General features: G+C 37.6%; 1 protein-coding gene across 1 annotated transcript; it reads right to left on the reverse strand.

Moving 5' to 3' along the window:
- Positions 1–8473: 8473 nt before the first annotated feature.
- LOC100752629 (AKT-interacting protein-like) lies at positions 8474–9330 on the reverse strand. Its single transcript, XM_035447015.1, has one exon. It carries the CDS (start codon positions 9254–9256, stop codon positions 8474–8476), a length of 783 nt encoding a protein of 260 aa, XP_035302906.1. The 5' UTR covers positions 9257–9330.
- Between the last annotated feature and the right edge of the window lie 4177 nt (positions 9331–13507).

A 13507-nucleotide genomic window follows, 5' to 3' on the forward strand; every position in this document is an offset into this window, starting at 1 on the left:
CAATGAGCAGAAAGCTTTCTGATTTCCTTCTATGAGCAGAAAGCTTTCTGATTTTCCTTCTTCATATTCATTGTGTATCTTGTAATTTTAACCTGTAGCTTGCTCTTTATCTGACAAAACAAGAAGAGATAATAACACATTTACTGGGCTCTGGTTTACTATTTTATGTTAAAAAATGGCAATGGAATTTAGATACATTTCTAGTTACATTATAGCCATCATTTCCTAAATTGATAAGATATGTAGTTTCATCCATTAACCAATATTTTGGAAACAGTGGAAGACATAAGAAGGAGGACTGGATGAGTCAAATTTGGGTGTGTTTAAATGGTCACACCCATTCCTGTGAAAGTAGGTCAGTTTGAAACTGTAGCAAAAAAAAAAATCAGACCACCCAGACATCTGTGTGAAATTTTATTGAGTTGAACATTGCAAGATGATAAGGGAGAAGAGAGTATGGGACTTTAGTTACTGTGGGATCTTATGTTATCCAGAGAAAAGAAATTTTGTTTTTCAAAAACAATAACCAGTGATATTGTAGTTTTTTCACCTTTGCCATTGACTTTAGAATGGTAAAATCTGGGAGGTAGGGCAGAAAACTTTCTATTCCTACCAGTGCTTATTTACTGAGGTTATTGTTTTGAAGTAGATTATCCTAAATTTATTTCTATGTTTATACTTTCACATTTGCCATTATTTATTGGGATTTCTTTATTCTGAAATTATCTGTGTAACTCATTGTTATTTCAGGTTCACTATTATTCTTTGGGCTTTCCTCCTTTAGAAAAGTGATGTTAGGAATGAATAGATTTGCAAAGGAGCCAGACATCTCAAGGACCCGGTCTGTCCCAGCAAATACTTCATGCTGACAGCCCAAAGCTAAGGATGATGTATCCTATGAGCTCAAAGAGGGTAAAAATGAAAAAGGAGGCACTAAACTTTCAAAAATTGGTTTCAGTAGAAAAGTGGTAATTAAAGCCAAAATCAAGTGGTATGTTACTTGTGAGGTGATAGAGAGCAATTAGAGCTGAAATAAAGTGGTATGTAAGTGGTGAGATGGTAGGAAGCACAATTAATTGTAGAATATTAAGAGATTTCATTAAGATGAGGTATTTACACACAACAGTGTTTTTAAATGTGGTTGAAAGATAACATGGCTTTTTTGAAGGTTAAGAACCTTGGCACAAGCCTTTAGTCCCAACACTCGGGAGGCAGAAGCAGGTGGATTTCTGTGAGCTAAAACAGGCTCCAAAGAGAAAACCCTGTCTTGAAAAAACAAAAAAACAAAACAAAAGAAAAAAATAAAGAACACCCAAAGCATTTTGATTCTTGGAAGAACCTGTGGAATTGGGAGCAAAAACTGTCTGGGGGCAGGGAGAGAAATTGGAACTGAAGGGTAGAGAGAGTGGGGAGTGGACATGATCAAAACACATTCTATGTGTGTTTAATTCTCAAACAATAAAAGCAATAATTGAAGTCTACTTTAGTTTCAGCCTATGATTCAATTTTAATGGTGATAATAAAAAGGCTTAACATACTTACCTGTTCTTCCAATTGGGCACATTAAAATATGTGTTTGTTCTTTTGGATGTCTAGAGGATGTCTAGACTAGTGTCCTGTGTAACTAAAGTCTTACAATGTTCTTGTAATGAAATCTTTCCGCCAAGCTGCCCAAGACCCGCTGCCATGTGGGTGCCTGAAATAACACAGAGTCTTATATTAGGTACAATGCTGCTGGCCAATGACTAAGATTTCTTATTTGCTAGCTCTGTCTTAAGTATCACCCATAACTATTAATCTATATATTTTATAAACTTATCTTATTGAGGACGCCAGCGGAATGTGTCCTGTCTTCCTGGTGATCACATGGCGACTCTGTCTCTACTACATTTCCCAGAATCCTCCTCGACTCCTAGTCCCACCTAACTTGCTCCCCTATTGGCCAACAGTACTTTATTCAACAACCAATAAGATAAACATACACAGAAGGACTTCCCCCATCATGTTCTACTTTACATTATTTTTTTCAAAAGAAACAATCTATTTTCTTAATATTATTTAATGAGAAATGTTAGTTATTGTGGTGATATATTATTTATAATTTAATAAAGCCACTAGGTATTAAAATGCAAAGCTAGCCACAGCCATAGAGCCAGGAAATGGTGATACAGATCTTTAATCCAAGCAGCCATACTAGCCTTAGAGGCCAGGTTTGTAGTGGTAAACACCTTTAATTCCAGGACTCAGGAGACAAAGGCAGATAGATCTCTGTGAGTTCAAGGCTACCCAGGGTTACATTAGAGTGAATCAGTTTAAAAGAGAAACAGCTCACACAAAGCAGATCTAAGCACTTGGGACCACATGTCTTTAACACCAGATCTAGAGAGGTACATAAGGTAGGAATGGGGCATTCATTCGTCAGTCCCAGAGATTTATTCTCTAGCCACACTGAGGACAGGACAGCCTTTTCAGCCTGAGGTAGAGGTAAGAGCCTGTGGCCAGCTGCTTTGCTTCTCTGATCTTCAGCTTGAAGCTTGAATCCTAATATCTGTCTCTGGATAATTTATTACTCATGTTATAAGTTATTTTATTCATTTTCAAAGTACAAAAAGGATATCTTAATGCTGCTGTACATGCATATCTGTAGTAGAATACTTCTCTTCTTGTTTTTTTGTGCTTTTAAGTTTTTGAGAATTTCATATCTGAGTATTGTATTTACATTTCTACTCCCTCTTTGCTCCTTCCAACTCTTCCCGTGTCCCCCACACTCCCTCTCAAACTCATGAACTCTTTCATAATTATTACTGTTACTTAAATATGCTATCTACTGTGTAATTTAGTGTTCCTATACTTATATTTTCTTAGGACTGGCTGCTGTTGTGGAATATTTGTTTAACTATGCAAAGATGTGCTGTATTTGCTTAATTATGTAAAGATACGTTGCATTTGTGGAATATTTATTTAAATATGTAAAGATGTGCTGCATTTGTTTAATTATTTAAAGATGTGTTACTATTTTACATTGCCCAATTAAGGCACCTGATTGGTCTAATAAAGAGTTAAATGGATGGTAGTGAGGGAGAAGGTAGGTATGGACAGGATTTCTGGGCAGGAAGAGTAAGTAGGAGGAGAAATTTAGGCTCAGGGAGAAAGAAAAGGAGACAACAGGGAGATGACAGGGTCCAGTCAGCCAGATATGGAGGAAGCAGGAAAGTAGGATATACAGAATGAAAGAAAGGTAAACAACAACAACAACAACAACAACAAAAAACCCTGAGGCAAAGATGTAGATGAATAGAAACATGTTCAATTAAGTTAAAGGAGCTAGTGGGGCAAGTCTAAGCTAAGGCTAAGCATTAATAATTAATAATAAGATGTCATGTCTTTATTTGGAAGCTTGTTGGCAGCCCAAAGAAAATGCCAACTCCAGACTGTTCTGTATTAATTAATCTAGCGGGGGTTTTGACCCTGTAGAAAAGTGATTCACCCTCTCCAGCAGCCATTGATTTCCTGTAGCTCTCATCTAGGTGTGAGGCCTATCCATGTTGGCATATGAAATTGTGTAGTCATTATGAGACTTTGCTTAGGCAGTTATATTGTTGAGATTTCATGAGTGTCGTATTGTCATTTGTGTTCAGAAAACACTGCATCCCACCAGAATTTCTGGAACTCTTGCTACTACAGCCTTTCTGCCCTATCTTCCACCATGTTCTCTCAGTGTTAGATGTAGGGATTCCATTGTGTATGTACAAATTGGGCCTGGTCATTCCACCATCACTTATTATTGTCATTTTAACCATCTGGTTTTCTGGGGTGGAAGCCAGGACATCATAACACAGATTCTGCATGCTTCCACTGTTACAAAGCTTCCAGAGTATTCACATTTGCAGAGAAAAGGGAAATGCAGGTTGGCAGGGTCTGAGGCAAGAGGGGCAGGAACTGCTGTTTGTGGGTCTAGAGTCCCAGCCATGCAAGAGAGAAGGCTCCTAGAGAACTTCTCTACAGTAAGTGTGATTTTAAATGCTGTAATGTGTATTTGAAATTTGGTTAGGGGGTAGGTTTCATGTTACATGTAAAAGGTCATATTTACTTCTTGGTTTCTTATATAATTTTATTCGAAGCATTCTTTATGTTGGAAAAGAACAAACATATTTGTATGTTTCTTACTATTGCCGATATTCTAAACCAGGTTGAATGAAATTTTAAATTTGCTTTTAGCTTTACCTTTACCTACATTTCCTCTTAACAAACATATGAATCTATATCTTTCTTGGTTAATAATTTAATTTTTCTTCTTTTTCTTATTAAATTTACCCATGCTATTTCTTCCTGGAATGGACCTCATTAACATAAGATTTTGTAGCTTCTCTTTTACAATGCTTATATTATTAAATCATGTTTGTATAATTTTTTGTTTTGTTTTGCTTTTGAGACAGTCTCTTGTTTATTATAATGTGGCCTTGAATTCATGACTTAGCTGGGAATTTCTGATCCTCCTGCCTCTATCTCCCAGGGTCTGAGATTTTTGGTGTGTGACACCATGACTGGTTTTATGCAGTGCTGGGGACTGAAGCAAGAGCTTTGTGTATACTAGGCAAACACTCTATTATCTGAGCCCCATTTTCAACCTGTTGTATGATTTTTTTGTTTGTTTGTCTGATTTTAAATATCACATAATATCTTGTATCTAGTTCATGGAACAAACATTTGTCTGGGATTGAATTTAAGTGCTCATGTATTCTAAGGTTTGAGTAGAAAATTGTTTCCGTGCATTTAACTTCTTGAGTTCACAGCCGACTTGAACCAATTCTTTACTGAAGTACGTATTCAAAGACAGGAACAACAAGAATACTAAAGTGTTAAAACTGTTACTAGAAATATTGTTAAAACTGTTACTAGAAATATTATCACTGAACCGCAAGAAAGAAATCACAGAGACATAGAAGTCCAGTGACAGAATCCACGTGCACCGTTGCTAGGGATGACCCTTCTTTTACTCTAATATGCCTCCACATTAGAAGAGAAAAGAATGGCTTCAGTGAGACAAGTGCAATGTAGCACGTTTAGTGGCAGAATGGAGAGGAACAGCCCTGTTCTATCACAAGGAAACAAATGTGACAAAAGATAAGAAAATTCAATGGGAAGAAGTAGGAAGAAACAAAATAGTCCAAGCAATAGACTAGCACATAAGTAAACATACTTATTAGGAGGAAGCAGGCACAGCTCTTGAGAGGTGATTAATCAAATTAGAGGCCATCTAGATTTCCAAATTTGAAGTGTAAATATAAAACAGAAGCAACATTATGGATAGCTTTATGCTCTCTTAATGTCATTGCCCTTCTCTTCAGTGTTAACCAGCATTATGAACACTACTTTTAAGACTACACCTTGGACAAAAGTGTTACCCAAAATAAAGTAAATCCCAGAAACAATTTCCCTTGAACATTCACACTATGACACACAGCACGTACACAAGCTGGAGAGGTTTCCTCCATTAAAAATGTTTGCTCTCAACCCACATTCAGCCAAGTGTACACAAGACACCTGTTGCCTTCTCCATGCTCAAATATCCCCTCCTACATCATCTTAGACCCTGCTCCAGAAATCACCTGCTGTAGAAATTTCCCCTTCTCTTTGAGATGTTGTTTTCATCACCTTGCATGAAGTGCATCAGTGTGAATGAAACAAAATGCCTTCATAGTCTAGCCTTCCTTGTACTTACTTATTTATTCATGCATTTGTGTCAGATCTTTACTTATAAGAAGATCACCTTTACATAAGTCACCCACTGACTGCTGTGCTTCAAATGACTATGTCCATGTTCGATCCTTTCTGTCTATTCACGGCTCTCCATGTCTTAATTTGGAATTCACAGTCCCTTGATTTCCAAGGTATTATTCTCTACTAACTTGTTTTGTTTTGTTTCACTTGTTTGGTTTTTTGTTTGTTTGTTTGTTTTGTTTTGTCCCACGATATATCTCTGGATTTATTTTCCGCTGGCCCAGAATTCCTTGAAGACTCATGATTGTCTCCTCTGCTTTTTACTACTTTCTGTTACTTTTATTTTTCTTAATTTTAACCAAAACCTGTATCCTGTTTTAGTGACTCTCCAAGTATACTGTGAGATTGTGTATCTCTCATTTATATTATGATATACGTTCAATGGCACTGCCACTTCTGAATATGCCATTCTTAACTAGAAGAAACCATAATTCCCACGGAACACAAGAGGTACATAGGTCATTAGTGGCATATCCCAGGTACCATATCCCAGGGAGTGTGGTCCTGCAGAAATGAATCCTAACCAAGACAAGGCTCCTGAGTGTGTAGAAGCAATGAAATCACTTACACTATGAAAGGTGTGAGGTAGCTGGTCTAGCTCTTAGTGAACATCTCGATTATCAATGTGATTAATAATTGACTTTGATAACTTTATTTCATTGAATATTCTCTCAATTCTTGCACTAGAAATATATACAAAGTCCAATTAGTTCTCTTTTAATTAATAGTATATATTATATTATATTAATAATACGATACATAATATTGCAGCCTAATACTACTTGCATGGTATTTAAGGAGAAATACATTGGGGGCTGTTTGTTTTCCAGTGCTAGGAATCAAACCTGGAGTTCCTTGAACGCTTAGAGGAGTGCCTTATCATGAAGCTACATTCCTGGCCTCAAAATGGAGGTTGTTATCTCAGGTGTGCTCATTACTATTCTTTCTAAGCTTGTTTTTCCTAAAGGAAAAATAAATAAATATTTTAAAGATTTATTTTAATTTGTATTGTATGTGAATGGGTGTTTTGCCTGCAAGTATGCCTGTGTACCATGTATGTGTAGTGTTTTCAGAGGCCAGGATAAGGAATCAGATTCTCCTGGAAATGAAGCTAGAGGTGATTTTGAGCTACTGTGTGGGTGCTAGAGTCTAACCCAGGTCCTCCAGATGTGGATGATGGTAACCACCAGGCCATGTCTCCAGTCCCCACAGACATAATTTTAACTCACATTTCTATACCACCTCTGCTACAGAATATACAAAAAATGGCTATAGTATACAATAGCAACTTACCTTAAGAGTAAACCGACATCTACGCTGTGTATCCTGGGAGGTGTAACTGAACAGCCCTAAGGCTGTGACAGTGGGTTGGAAAGACCTTTATAAACTGAAGCTACTAACACATCAAAAGCTTAAATAGCCTAAAGTACTGAGACAGAGGTAAATAATGGAATAAGAAAGCTTGGACATAGCAATAAAGTTTGGAAATGCAAAGCTGTGTTTTAAATAATCTCAAAAAGCTACTAGTTCAAAGTCTATATAATGGCTTGTAGCCGTGTCAGCTTTTGGGGGCTAGAGAGATGGCTCAGAGGTTAAAAGCACTGACCACTCTTCCATAGGTCCTGAGCTCAATTCCCAGCAACCACATGGTGGCTCACAGCCATTTATAATGAAATCTGGTGCAGGCAGAACATTGTATACATAATAAATAAAATCTTTAAAAAGTCTATATATAATTCTCTTTTAAATAGCAAGGTCTTTTGTGTTTTTTTTGTTTACAATTTATATGTATATTTCCTACAAGATTATAGTCTCCTAAACTACCTCAAACTGAACTTCTAATGTGTCCACCACCATCACAAAACAGAATGATAAAAAAGCTTGTCTGTCCCTGTTAATTAATTCTTGGCATCAGGCCACAAAGTTGCAATTCAGTGCTTTATTTGTATAGTATTGGGTGAAATACTATACAATTTTTTTAAATGACAATCAATCATTTATTGGTTTATTTCATCTCTATTACTAACACATCTGTCATTCACCATTTAAATACCTGACTTCATTAGAAACCATTTGAACACTATTTTTCTTCCTCTTGCCATAAAAATACAGTAATTTGCTTAAAAAAACCAAAAACAACTATGAACAAGCATCCTAGATCTGCCTACTTTCCTAATGCTCTGAGACAGATGTTTACAGCAAGTCAGTAGGCTGAAGTCAGAAAGCCAGTCTTCTACTTGCAAGTGCTGCACTCTGGAATCTCTTCTCTTTGCCCTTCTTCATGACCTACCTACGGTATGTTCAGCTGAAACCACCAATTTTGAACTACTACACAGTGCTCATTTCTCTCTGCTCTGTTAAAGTAAACACAACTTACCTCTAACATATCCAGAAAAATACTTAGCCTCAAGGTTCCCAATAATTTGGAGTACTCAACTAGATCCACCCTGACACTTTTGACAGAAGTAATGCATTACTTAATGAGAGGTCTCCACAACCTGCTGGTAGAACCTACACATACACGACACTGATAGCCAGTCAGCTTTAAGTAGGACAGAGTCCAGCAGGAAAGTGCATGATACACATCCATCATCTCTTAGGTTGCTGCTGTTTTCTCTTCTTTATTGAAAGGTTATACTGAGCCAGGCTTTACCCATGACAGGCCAGCAACATGAATACTTCTATTGCGCTGTTAGTCAGGCTTTTTCTGAGTCAGCATCTTCTCTTTGGCTTCCTCATGTACAGAAGGGTTCCATGGAGAAAAGCTAATTGCATAGGGATCTTCTATTTTCGGTTGGTCAAGCAAATGAGCAGTACACACTTTAACACTGTCTACCACTTTATTCTTAAAAAGCTGAAAGTCTTTTTCATACAGCACTGCAGCCTCTGGGTTCAGGGGGCTTGTTGTGTAGATCTCATAGAAGATTCTCCTTGCGTACATTAAGACCTGCCATATATGATTATGGCTCCTCCTCCACTTTGCAAATGCTCTCTTCACATCCAGTTCACCTGAGGTGGAATCAACTAGCGGATGAAAGATGGGAATGTCAAACAGCAAGCGAGGATAGTCGCCATCTGGATAGTTATCAGGAATATACACCGTAAACTTGAACACGCCATCCTGAAATAGCCCATGTCGTATGAATATTACGCCAAACCACACTAATGCAGAGCGATACGATGGTTGTACATAGACACCTGGTAGCTTCTGCTTCACTACCAATGTAAATTCTGCAAGAAGCAAATATTCCAGGTAGAAGGGTCTATAAGAAGCATGAGTGCCATTTGTTGACTGCGTTGCTCGGGTTAGAGATGTAGGCTTCGTTGTGGGCAGAGCGTTTTTGGGAATAGATGAGAGCTGCTTTTTTGGTTCAGTTTGCAGAGGCCTGTTTTTCACATCCTCTGCTAATGTCTTCTCTTCACCTTCAGCTTGTTTGTGCACAGAGCTTGCAGACATGCTCCACAAAGGGTTCATAATGTGTACTCCAAACAAAGAACTTACAGTGCTGTGGCATCAAACTCTTCTGTCCTCAGCATTCACGCTGCCTGGACGCCTTCGTTGCGCCGCTCCGAAGCCCTACAGCATCTCTGGCAGTCAAACTTAAGCTTTCTATGAAACAGTAAGATGGATTTCCACAAAACATGTTATCCATTACCACTAAATAATGTTCTCCTAACACATGTTTCTTTAATTCAAAGAAGGAAGATGATAAAAACAACTAGCTACCCTAGTATCCCTTCTAAACAACGCGAAATTCTGCACACATAACCTTGCTTTTAGTCTGCTTTCTCTTTTCACTTGAGAAAAAAAACCGAAGCCCTTGATAAATCCAGGAAGAGCTAAACTCTGAGGACGCTTGTGCAGCAAGCACACTACTTTAAGGCACCAGGAAAGCAGAGCGCCGTACGTACTTTACAGTCATCACACTGGAATGAACAAAATTTCTAATTGCAATTTGGCCTGATATATCTTACACCAGATTGAATCTTTCCCTAATGATCTCTGTATACAGACGCAGATACACATAATAAAATAATCACAAAGGAACATCTACTGTTTATACCCTTGATAATCAAGGAACACATGGTTCTTATATTGAATACTAATTCTGTTGTATACATCTGTGATAGCCTGTTCCATAATACAACTGGGTGGGCCCAGCCAATGATACACTAGACTGTAATCATGTTATCTGGATGTCTGCATTCACTGGGCCAGTGTTTTTCTTTTCCCACGAGAACCTTCTGTGCTCATAAAGTGCCAAATAACTCATCTCTCCTGACTGAAAAGCAAGTCATCCACAATGCAAGATTCAAGAAGATGGGAACATAAAGCTTGTGTCTCCTAGAAATAAACTCCCCTGCGCTTATGTGCTGGCTCCTGCTCTGTGGCTCTTTGGGCATCCTGTCTTTCATAAATTACTGTGATCTCCATAAATCTTTCTGAACCATCATGGCTGAACATCCTAAAACGGATAGTGTAACCTCAGTGTCCAAAAGGAGCGTCTCCCTAGCACAGTGTGTACAACCAGGTCCAACACAGTATATATACTCTCCTGCAATGGCTGGGCAAAACACACATTCCTTTCATGTTTCCAGGCTCTCCCCTACCTCAGGGGAAGTTTGCTCAAAGCTTTTCTTTGCTTTAAAGTTACCTCTGCTTCCAAACCCCTCCCATTTAAAGCCCATTCCTCCAGCATACAAAGCTCATTCCTATCCATTATTCACTTCTCTTACAGGGAAATCTATAATGCACAGGCATGAGTATTGCTTTATACATGTTTAAAAAGAACATTTTCCCCCTAAAATTAGGAAAACCTTAACCCCTTAAAACATCGTGCAAGGCAGGTGCTCCCAACAAGTTTGAGTATTTGTGAATCAAAAGAAATAGGATAAAGGGAGAAGCTTTGTTTTTTCTCTAGGAATGAAATATTGATTTGTCTCACACAAGGCAACTGTCAGCTGTACAGGTTAGGAATTATTCTGAATATGGTTTAACTTCAGAAACAACATGTTTTTGACAGTGATAGAAATCTCATTAAAAATACAAATAAATCTGCTGAGCTAAATAATGATCAGAAAACTAAAATTGCCAAACTTTCATAGTTGTTAATACATAGATGAGAGTAAAATAATTATAGGTAAACAAGAAAAATGGTATTATGCTAATTTTACCATGAATTCAGAAGTTACTATTTCATAGATAAAACTTTTTTTGTAAAAATTTCTTACCAGCTATGTATTTTTACAGTTGATGTGAATAATAGTTAAAGTCTTTGATATAACCACGTGGCTTTTAAATTTGTAGAAACTAAAGTTACTCTATCAATGACAGCAAGAATGGTAGTTAATTAGAAGTTAATTGGAATTCTGTCTGTAAGAGTCAATTTCCAAGCAAGGAACAGATGAAAGACCTCAAAATGTTTGCCAGTAAATATTTTAGTGACTTCAAATGTCAACCTAGAAGGTAATACCCATAAGACATTGGGGTAAAATAAATTTTGTACAAAATGTAAAATGAAGTGTCAAACTTTTACCATGCATAGGCAGATGGTGACAGTGGTAGGCAGGGAAATGCAGTACCTGGATAGGTATTTGATGAAGCATGCCATGATTAGTACAGATGGAAACAGTATTAAATGGAAAGATCATAAGCTACCATCACACATGGGGTGCTATGGTGACATTTTCTTCTTTGAAAGTATATTTGTCACTCAGTGGGATAATAATTCTTATTATTTTAAAAATATTTTCATTCAATATACTCTGATAATATTATTTCCCCACTTTCAATTCCTCTGAGATGCTACTCATCTTCCTACCTACCAAACATCATTTTTCTCTGTCTCTTAAAAAAAAACAACAAAAACTCCAAACTAAAAACAGAAACCAAATACAAAGAAAATCAAAACAAACAAGTTAAAAACCAGTAAGACAAAAAATACCAAACCAAACAAAAAGTACACATACAAAAAACACAGAGCCTATTTTTTTTGTTGGTTAACTACTCTTGCACATGGCATTTGCTTTGAAGTATGGCTGATAAGCCCCGTGACACTCCATTGGAGAAAACGGACTTCCCCTTTTCCAATAGATACCTACTGAAAATAGCTTCTTGGTTAGGAATAAGAGGACTTTGTCTGGTTTGGACCTGCTCAGGTCTTGTGTATGCTATCATACTCTCTGTGCGTTCATATGTGTATATTGTTACCTGTTTTTCTGTGTCATAATGACATTGTTTCTGTCTAGTAACCCATCATCTCTGGCTCTTACAATCTTTTCACTTCCCTTTCTGCATATATCTCTTAATCCCAAGGAGAGATGTTTGACGAAGACATCCCATTTAAGACTGAATGCTCTAAAGTCTCATTCTTTGAATATTGTCCAGTTGTGGATCTCTGTGCTAATTCTTGTTGACTGTAAAAAGAACATCTGTGATGAGGGTTGAGTGTTGCACTGATGTATGGGTCTAGAAATATGTCAATAGCACTTATTTTATAGCTATGTTCTGTTAGCAGAATCATAGTAGTAGCTTTACTCTAGGACCTATGACCTAACCTATATCTTGGCCACGTTAGCAGTGTCAGGTATGGGTTCCATCTCCTGGAGTGGACCTTAAATCCAAACTAAATATAGTGAGTTACTCCCTTAACACTTGTGTCACTATTGTAACAGTATATCTTATAGGCAGGTTAAAGTGGGAAATTACCAATATGGAGTCAAGTAGAAATATAAGATTATTTAATAGGGAAAAGCCTTACTTACAGAGCGACCTAGCCAGCCAGTGTGGCAGCAGTCTGTACAGCAAGCTGAAAATTAAGACTGAAAGCTAAACCCAGTCATCTGAAACTCTACATCACCCTGACCATGCCCTCGAAGGCACACCCCTAAGCTGGCAGCTTCCCCTACAATTCCTCTTTTAGTCTAAAAGAGGATTAAAACATAACAGTGTAAAGTATCCAAAATTAACAATCATAAAGGTGAACTATAAGAAGATATAACAATCTGCTTATGTTAGATCCTAACTATCTATTTTAACTAAACACTAAAGTCATCTGAAAGAAGTGTCCAAGCCTGAACACCTCTTTCCAATCCCAACCATAAACAATAGGAAGCTATCCCTAACTAGGTATATATACTATCCTAAATGACAACAATGGGGAAAGGGGACATAGCATTCTCCAAGTTACTTCCTGCTGAAATGGGATGACGATAGCCTTGTGGGGTCCTGTAGGAAGAAAATGTTAGTATAGTGAAAGTCTTGAATGGATTGTATCCAGTCCATGTTAGATGGGAGTCGCTTGATTGAAGATCTCTCTTGAAATCCTCAACTTGATTGAAGTCAGTACCTGAAGCTTTGGCCGGAGTGTCAGTTGAAATGGAGCAAATTGGATCCAGTGCAGTCGAGGAGGTGTGGCCCATTTTCTTTCCAGGGTGTCCAGGGATTGCTGTCAGGCAGGTCTTCATTGGCTGTGTGGGACTCAAACATAAACAGCAGAGAAATGTTTGCTTGTGATGTACACATACTGGGGAATGCAACCAGGAGAGCATAACAATTATGAGAGGGTGTACACCTTGAGAGAAAGATCCAAGAAAAGACAAAGACAGCCCCCAAATTCCTCTTTTATTCTATATTACATTAATTGGCTTCTTGATACAATACAGAAACTCTAAAGTTTAGTTAAATAACGTGCTTGGATTTTAGAGGAGGAAAGCCAAATCCACC

Source organism: Cricetulus griseus, chromosome 6 (genome assembly GCF_003668045.3).
Source record: "Cricetulus griseus strain 17A/GY chromosome 6, alternate assembly CriGri-PICRH-1.0, whole genome shotgun sequence".
Classification (NCBI taxonomy): domain Eukaryota; kingdom Metazoa; phylum Chordata; class Mammalia; order Rodentia; family Cricetidae; genus Cricetulus; species Cricetulus griseus.